This window comes from Diospyros lotus, chromosome 2, assembly GCF_014633365.1.
Source record: "Diospyros lotus cultivar Yz01 chromosome 2, ASM1463336v1, whole genome shotgun sequence".
Classification (NCBI taxonomy): Eukaryota; Viridiplantae; Streptophyta; class Magnoliopsida; order Ericales; family Ebenaceae; genus Diospyros; species Diospyros lotus.
The window spans coordinates 12447740-12457225 of record NC_068339.1 but is presented as its reverse complement, the minus strand read 5'-3'; the positions used below and the strand labels follow the sequence as shown (position 1 = coordinate 12457225).

The 9486-nt window shown below is 37.7% G+C and overlaps 1 protein-coding gene across 5 annotated transcripts; it reads right to left on the bottom strand.

Annotated features, from left to right (window-relative positions):
* Positions 1–254: 254 nt before the first annotated feature.
* On the bottom strand, positions 255–7903 carry LOC127795668 (homeobox-leucine zipper protein ATHB-14-like). 5 transcript variants are annotated; one of them, XM_052327480.1, is made up of 19 exons: positions 7571–7903; positions 7281–7457; positions 5027–5186; positions 4636–4751; positions 4450–4540; positions 4266–4361; positions 4008–4121; positions 3807–3890; positions 3351–3503; positions 3177–3251; positions 2990–3096; positions 2524–2713; positions 2161–2349; positions 1962–2042; positions 1742–1876; positions 1287–1612; positions 1011–1125; positions 757–906; positions 255–624 (listed from the first exon to the last, which is right to left on the bottom strand). In XM_052327480.1, exons 1-19 carry the CDS (start codon positions 7618–7620, stop codon positions 478–480), a joined length of 2556 nt encoding a protein of 851 aa, XP_052183440.1. In that variant the 5' UTR covers positions 7621–7903; the 3' UTR covers positions 255–477. The 5 variants fall into 5 exon arrangements, with proteins under 5 accessions (XP_052183440.1, XP_052183441.1, XP_052183442.1 ...); XM_052327481.1 differs by having other exon boundaries at positions 7281–7465; positions 7550–7902; XM_052327482.1 differs by having other exon boundaries at positions 7281–7465; positions 7571–7902.
* Positions 7904–9486: the final 1583 nt, after the last annotated feature.

Here is a 9486-nt window from a genome sequence, read left to right as displayed (position 1 = left end):
CAGATAAACAAACAAAAATGACAACGAGGAGACAGATGGCAACAGCAAACACAAGAGGGCTGATTAAAACGTTTTAAGGCTAGGCAAGAAAATTATTTCGTCATCTTATGTGTTATTTTAAATTAAATTAAATTTTTCGTTGACTTCCTGCTCCCAAACACTACAAATAGAAAATTATTTTTTCAAAAAAACAATTTTTCAAGAGAAACGGAGCCTTAATTTATAATTAGCGGGCAAAAGAAAGAAATAGACCATAAAGCAAGAGAACAGTGCCATAAACCAACCATAATAATACATAAACAAGTAAAGTTTTCATGTGAACCTGGCAACAAGATCAAGACCTACAACGACTGCTACTACCACTAGTAGTTCACCATGTCATTAGTTTTCAAAATAAATACACATCCACATTATATAACTTAGAAGAGGCAGCCTCTATATGTGTCTATATATATATATATATATATATGTTTTCCCTTACACAAAAGACCAGTTCACAAACATGAAAGCCAGGCAGTGACTCGAGTCGTCGTCGTCCAGAACCTTCCAGGCTACGGCTTGCTCGTACGACACCGGCCGCCCCATGCTTGATATGCATATCCCCGCCGGCAAATAAGCAAATCCCTGTGACAGATGAGCGAGTTATCAGTATATCTGTCCACGGCCATGCCCATGTATCTAGTCAAGTGATTTCTTGTAGTGTTTATAAACTGATCAAATAAACAAATTACTATTGCATTTTAATGGAGTCTTTACCTGTTGCATGATCTTTGAGAACTCGGAGAGTAAAATCTTCCTGCCAGCTTCGTCGAGAACCTTGTCTAGCATAATGTCTTGAAGGGCCACAAGAGTCGTTTCCAGCATGTCGAGCCCTGCCTGGTTGGCAAAGGTGAAAACTGCAGATGCCTGCCATTACAAATTCAACATCCTGTTGAAAATTTATTCACAAACACACTACACACACACACCCAACAAAAACTTGAAATCGAAATAATTAGAGTGGGAATTACATTTAGTTTCACAGAGCAACACATTATTGAATCGGAATGATGCCAGAGCTGTTTCAAGACAGCATCGCCAGTTTGCGCTGCATCAGCTCTAAGGAGCTCCCCACCAGTGTGAATTCTGAAATGTAATATGTTAAGCAGTGAGAACCACGTGAACCTAACTAACTGGGATTATCGCTTGATATGTTGTTTTTCTTGTAGTTGTTGGTTTAAATTTTTATCGAGTTTCCATAGAATCAGACAAAAGAAACATAAATATGTCATCTTTCTGAGTCATACCGGTAACTCCTGCAAATCCACCGTGCCAATGTAAGAGCCTCGGGAGAGCCAGGCAGTGATTTTGACCCCAGATGGGAACCTAGCCGGGATGGAGCAATGGCCATGGCAACCCGCTGGACAGAACCAACAACACTACGGACATACTGGCGGGCCATCGCAGCCACATTATCCCGGAAGTGATTTTCAAAAGTGAACTGGAATGCAATGGTGAGAACAGACCTATGATTATAACTGCTTGAATCAGCTTCACCAGCAGGACGAACTCCACCATGACCAACTTCAAGAGTAGAAGCCAAATCTAGAGTTCGAGTAACAGCTGGTCCATCCTGCCAAGCAAAAGATTACAAAGATTAATTAGTAAGCCTTGCCAATGCCATTCAGGTACAATTTGCAATACAATCTACTAAGCGTTAGTAAATTATTCCATTGAACTAGCTTGAAAGATGACACTGAACTGATTTAGGATCCAGTGGAATAACACGGAAACCAGATGGCAGCAAAGGAGCATCATCGGCAAAGGATTCATCTATAGGGGCAAATACAAGCTGAGCGCAGGCACCAGCTGCGCTTTCATCAACTCCACTGCATAGCTGCCACAACAGATTAAGGGGAATTAACAATCAGGAATGAAGTGAAGAGCTACAAAACAACTCAACTCTCAAATATAAAGCCAACCTGCAATAAGTACATATCCCTCGACAAAGCTACATCATCAGGAGAGAATGCATGACCCTCTAGGCGAACCACTTCCAAGAACTACATTAGAAGAAAGAGAATAATCCAAAGATAAAAAAAAACTAAGCAAACGGAATTTGTTTTTAATCACCAGGAAACAATGCAAAAATAAGACTTCAGATATGGACAGGTTTATTACCTCCTCATGTTCCACAGTATGTGCAAGCGGTAAAATAACCTGGCTACTCGGGAAGCTTCCGGGCCTTGCACAAGGAATTGCATAAGGACTAGCTTTAAGACACGCAGCAGAGTAAGCATCAACTCCATAGTCAGCCCACTCTGAACGATGCTCCCTCAGGAAACGAACAAGCAAAGCAGGAGGAACATTCTGAACAAAACCACATAAATAATCAGAGGTACTCTAAACCGGCATTTACAGCTTGAGATTGATGTATTCATCCACAAAGAGCAAGATAATTCAATCAGAAAGAAAATAAGTAAATAAAGAGGAGAATTCATCTAAAAATTGCTGACACGGGCCACTTGAGTCTCTCATAAATACCTGAAGCAGCATTGATGCTTTTGCGCACAGCACCCCTCCAAAACTTGGGAGCATAGACAAGGAGTTATTCTGAGACCCAAAAAATTTGCTGGGAGAGGAGCTTATAGCAATGGTGACATCCTCCGCACCATCACTTCCCATAATAGACCAACCATCATCCACAAAGCCATTGATAGCATCATTAAATCCCCTGAAGGAATTGCCAATAGCTTTGTTGTTAAGGTAAATGAGCAAAACAGAACAGTAAAAAGCATTTCAGGTTGCTCTTTCATGTAGGCCAAGCCAATTACACCCCCACCCCTCCAAATTGATTCGGCAATCACACTTCATTATTGGTTCTGCCTAACGAAATCAATCTTCAATAAATAAATTATGTTTAGCATACAGAACAGAACATCATTAACATGTCCAACATTGCCAAAAATTGAAAAAAAAAAAAAAAAAACAAATTCTTGGAAGGCCTCACCTGCACAATCTTTGACTGAATGTCCTTAAAACAGCAGGTTGGCGGCCCCCACCATACTGAATTTCTCCACTAGTTTCCTGTGCGATTTGTCGAATATGTCTTAACGCCTGCACATAAAATTTAAAGCACTAAGACAAGTAGGAAGAGATGGCTAATTCATGAAACCCCAAAAACATGAAATTCTTACAGCCATTGTCATTTTCTGTGCAAGAATTTTGGATGATTCATAGAGTGGCCTAAGAACTTCAGGGACGCTCCAAGCCTAAATCACAAGAAAGAAAAAAATTCAGGAAACTGAGCACGTGAATAAATCAATATTGAAGCTTGATACTTCAAGCACTGGTTGGATATTACTACATACATCCAAGTCAATGTGATCCACAATGTGAATAATGGAGCCACCACCTTCACAGGGGCGAATTAAATAACCGCTAGGTAGCATTTCGGCCCTGACAAAACATGAGGCAGGAGGGCCTGTTGGGCCACCAGTAGAACTTAAAGATCTCTCACAGATCTGCACGTTAACAGAAACCAATAAACACATGATAAATTACATAAAAGGCACACCAACAGACCCATCATTTACTACTGCAATTGAGCCAAACCAAGCACTGTAGAACATAACATTGACAGCAACCAGAAAGAAAATCAAGAAGACAGACACAAAGAATGCAACAGTTGGCATTCTACAGAAAGATGCACAGTAAACGATATATTACAGCCAGTACTGAAGTTCACAAGGGAAACATTAAGTGCTACAAATTTCAAAATTTTGTCTATTTCAAAGAATTGAAAGGAAAAAGTTTCAAAGATTTACCACAAGACTGCCATCTTCTAAACTTGTAGAATATCTGAGTGTCCAAAAGTCACGAGCTGCAGCTAGTGTTGTTGGTGCATAAGTCTGTCAATAGAGTTAAAAAGATAGAAAACAGTTGAATAGGTCAATTAGCAGGCAAGGATTTAACAAATTTTTAATAGCACAAACAGAACTAACTTTCATCTTATAAATAGACCAGACCTGCATATATATAAGTTCAATCATCCCTCCATTTCCTGTAGGGAGTACACTCAATACATCTAGGCAACGGCAGTCTCGAAACCAAGATGGACGATCTTTAAGGATCTCAGCAACCTGAAACACAGTTGGTCTCGTAAAACATTGAAATGAACAGAATATCACAGGAAAATCTATGAATCTCCTTTTTACAAGAAATGCCATGTTTTCATCATTAAAGAGTAAAACAAATTATTAAAAAAAAAAAAGAGTTCATACTACCTTCGTGGGCTCTAGGCTCACAAGGCCACAGGCTCGTGCTGCTACCCCACTACAGTTGCGGGAAACAGCAACGATACCCATAGAATCCGGACCAGGCTGCAAAGCAATCAAAAAGGAGTGTTATGTATCACGTCTAAGCAATAACAATAACAAAACAAATAAAAAGAATGAGATAATTTTTCACCTTCATCCCAATCATCTGGACCCAGTCGACAGCAGTTCCAGTAGCCTTTGAAAGGAACTCCGTCAGGGTCTCCTCAGCTATGGTGAGAAGACTGATACATTGAAAAAAAAAAAAAAGGAATGTGAGCTTTCAGGAACAATGAAAACAAAAACACATTGAAGTACATTAATTTTAAAGATTAGCTACCTCGCTGGGTTGTTAGCATCCCTTTGTGGATGCTGTGGTGTTGGGTTTTGCTGTTGGTGCTGACCACTCACAACCACAGACTCACAGCTGGTATCAGTGGTAGCGGTTGTGGATACCTGTTATAATCCAGCAACTGAGATCCCTTGAACAATAAAACCACTCACAAGGCATACAAGGAAGGCATAGAATTCATAAATTATTCAAAGAATCCAAAAACTGGACCAGTTTGTGAAATACGAATATCACATTATACATACAACATTATCTGAATTCAGAAGAATGTGACTATCATTATTAAGAATATGATTTGATGGTAAAAAATAACAATAGAAGAATAAAGGAAAATATCTGAAATCCAGGTGAACAACATGGGTGAAGCTAGAGAGTTTACAGTCTGCAGTTGCTGACGCATGTATCCATTCTCATAAACCAACTGAGAGACCTGTTTCTGCAAGCGGTCATTTTCCTCCATCAGCAATTTGTTCATAGCAGTCAGCTTTCTGTTTACAGTCTGGAGACGAGAAGCTTCTTTCCTCTGCTTCTCACGACACCTATGGATGAAGTACAAATGAAATCTTAGTTGCAAACAATCTTCTTCCTCTAATTACCTCTCAAACAGACAACCAACGCAAAGAGTAAAGAATCACACAAGGCTTAATCCAATCAGATATGATCGGCAACATGAATTCTAACTCACCACTCATCTTTGTTATGACCAAATATTCTGCCAGGCATTATATTCCATGTTATGCCTAAGAAGATTTACACTAAAATTTTATTGGTAAAAATTAACACCAACCCTTCAGAAAAATTACCCTCGCCAGCAAAGAAACATTTGATATCAATTTAATAAGGTGGAGTTGTGAAACTAGCAAAGATATTTATTCAAAATGGCAGAAGGCATAATTTTAAACAACAGGAAACAGCCTGAATCTTCTGACACTGAGTGATGTCTGGGACAAATCACACCAATTTCATTTGAAGTGCCACACAAAGAGGAGTTTAAAAAAGAGAAAATACTAATAATTGTAATAAAATGACAGGAAATTTTTGTTTTGATAGCCCATCTGAAAGCATGATGAAATGAATATTGGAATGGATTTTCAAGTAATACTACTAAAGTTGCATTTCCACGGAACAACCATAAATACAGAATTAACTAGAAATTGAACTGCCACAATACCCGTATTAGGTATCATCACAACAAAATGAGCCCATGCTTCAAATCATGTTTTTCCTCTATCATCTCTTTGGAAAGCAATCCTCAAATAGAAAAGCAGGTTGTTAATCATTGTGCAGAACAAAGATTCTAACCTGTTCTAACAGAAAGTAACCAAGAACTTGACTACTGAACTATTTAAATACTGTAGACTTACCCCCCCCCCCCCCCCAACAAAAGTAAAGCAATAAAATAAAATTATGGATGGAAAACCAGAAAGATCAAACCCGGGGGAAGCAACTAATCAGCTTTCATTATCTTTCTTTTCAGATCCATTCAGAGAACCGCCAAACACTTAAAAAAGTAAGCCAAGGAACCCAATAATGAGGTTAAGGGAAAAAACCAGTAGAATAACAAAACAAAGACAATCAATAGTAACTGATTAGGTGCCACCATCTTTCATCTAGTTCCAATGCTACAAGGAAACAGAGTGAATAAAAACCAAACTGTTACTAAGACAACCCTACTTGTTCCAAAAGAAACGAAAAGATAATAGACAAAGGAGGAAAATCAAAGTTTTGGTTTGCTTTCTATGCAGCCAGAATTTTAAGGAAAGGAATAGGCATCTCGATGCTCATATAGTAAAGAAAGGGAACACGAAGGCAAAATCTTCGCTTGGAATGGCTAACCCATGTCCTCATTACCATAAAATCACACAAAATCGTGGATTTAACATGCTTAAAACAAGATGATCACACTGATAATCCCATATCCCCAAAATGGAAAAATGTAGTAAAATGGTTATCTGACTCAAACAGCTGCAGATATTCCAAACATAAAAACAAAGCAAGTTGCCTCCCAAAGAAGCCACTTCCTCTTCAACAACCAGGTCAATTTTCAATAAAACCATACATATTTCACCATTTCCGGTGATTTGCTATCATAACCGACAACAAGAACAAATAATGAGTAAGATGAATATCAAAATAGTGAAAAAAACACATCCAAGTCTAAGCCCCTCATTTCAAAAAATTTTAAAAGAAAAACGCCTAAAGCATACTGATAATAAGCCCACATTTTAAAATTCATTGAAATATCAAAATCTAGTCTCTAAATGCACAAGGAGATTAAAGATGAACAAATCAAGGCAACCTAGATGGAAAAATAAACCCAAATAGGAACTTAAAAAAGGCCAGAAACAACATATTTCAGCTCTGGATCGTTCGTCCTTCACATAAACTACACATTTTGTTGAAAAACAAAGAGAAATCACACCCGAAAAAGATACAACCCACTTAACAAATGCTCCCACTAACAACATCAAACATCAGGGTCTGGGAAGGTCCTATTTGTACGTGGCCTTCTCATGAAAGAGATTACTTTCACAACTCAAACCCGTGACCCTCTGGTTAAAAAAAAGAAAGAAAATCAACCTTACCATTTCAAAATGATTAAGAAAATGAGATGGAATATATACAACATTTACCTGCGATTCTGAAACCAGACTTTGATCTGTTTAGGCTCAATGTTAGAGAGAATAGGACACTCCCTAATAAGCTGCTGCCGCCTCATAGAACTAGGCTTTGGACATTCGGCATAGACCCTCTCCAAGGCCTCCACTTGCTCGGGCGTATATCTCACGTACTTGCTGGAATCCATCGCTCTGTTCTCCTTGCGGAACGAAAGCACCATTAACGAAAAGCCAGAGGAAAAACCCAGAAAAACAGAAGATCAAAGAGGCCAAAGGAGACAAACCCAGTATCTGAAACAGCGTACTTTGCGTCGGGTCTACTGTTTGAACAGTGAAATGGCGTTGATGTTTGCATGTACAGGCAGGCTCTCTCCTCCAAGAGAGCCTCCTCTCTCACTCATCAGCTTCTGTGTTCTTCACAGAGAGGAGATTCTGGAGAGACGGAGGTTGAGGAAGCGCTTGAACAGTGATGTCTCGGTCTTTATCTAGGACGCCAATCTCGAGAATTTGAGGGAAAGCAGTGAAGGGCAGGGAGAGGAAAATCAGAAAACCAAAGCAGGCCAAACCAAACCCACAGAAATAGAATAGAGATGAAATAGCAATAGAAATAGAAAGACACAAAGGTAGAACAATAGAACATCATGCTTGCTAGTTAGTAATCCTTGTCACGTTATGTTTGGGACACTTAATATACTAATTTATTTTCATATAATTAATTTCTAAAAAAAAAAATTCTTTTAAAAAATGATCGATTCGATTGTAAACAAATTCGATTTTGATTGTTTCACGCATTCTTGCATTATTTTTTATAAAACATTTTACTTAATAAATCGCCAATTCAAAACTAAACCAAATAATATATATCATTTATCTCAATGATATTGTCATTTGTTTCTATTTTTATCTCAATATGTACAAATAATATACGTTTCCTTTAGCAAAAGATATATTCTCATCAATCATTTTCTCTCTCCCCAAACAACTTCAAGAGGAAAAAAGGAAAATGCACAGCGACACAGAGAGAGAGAGAGAGGGCGTTCACATCCAAACGCGGGCTGGGCACTGACGGTTCAAGACAAGGAATTGGGTGCTGACCGCTGATGTTGCCCGCTGTCGCTCTCTCTCTCTCTCTCTCCCCCCAAATAAACAAAAAAGTAAAAGTAAAAGCAGCCTCACTTTCTCTCTCTATCTCTATCTCTATATCTCTATCTTCTGCGGACCATACAGCCATCATCATCATCATCCATGCATGCACGGATGGACATCATGATGATGATGATGTATGTATGTACATGTATAGATGTATGTATATTACAGAATGCCCGTATTGTAACAACAATTGTATTTTATGGGAGAATAAAATAATGATATTTGTAAAAATAATACGGCTCATAAAATGTCTTTTCATCCAAATCAGCCGACTCAGTTGATGCGTTGGGTCGGTCTAAATATTCCGGTCCTTCTTGACGATGGAGCTTACCGGTTGGTTGGTTCACCTCAACGCAGTTCCCTATTTTATTTTTTTTATATTATTAAAAATAATGCACTTCTTATTTTAATTTTATTTAAAAAATTATGCCCTTCTAATCGGATTTTATGTTCTTCTTTCTATTATTTGACTCCTTATTTTATTTATTTATTAATAATTTTAATTTTATTTATTTTACCTTATCTATAATTTTCAATTTTATTTATTTTATTTCTTTATTATTTTACCTTACCTACAATTTAATAATCAAATACACATATTAATAATTAAATAAATAAAATAATTAGATACACAAATACACAAAATTAATAATTAAATACACACATATACAAAAGTAATAATCAAATATACAAATTAATCAAACACACATATATAAAATCAATAATCAAATACACAAAATAATCAAATATACATCTACACAAAATCAATAATCAAATACACAAAATTTTAATATCACTCCTCAAATACACAAATCAATACAAATTTCTCCAAAATCATATACATACACAAACCTAGATGTTGGTCACTACTCGTTCCTCTTCCGACCCTACTGGTTTGGTTGTCGCTACTTGGTCACTGGTCATCGCTTATGTCCCCTTCCGACACCACTGCAAATGCTGGTTGTCAATTGTTGTCTTTGACCTCTTAGACCCTCCATGGACCTCTTCCAACAATAAATTGGCTCTTGAGATGGGAAAGATGGTGAGACTTGATCAAGCATGATAGATCGCC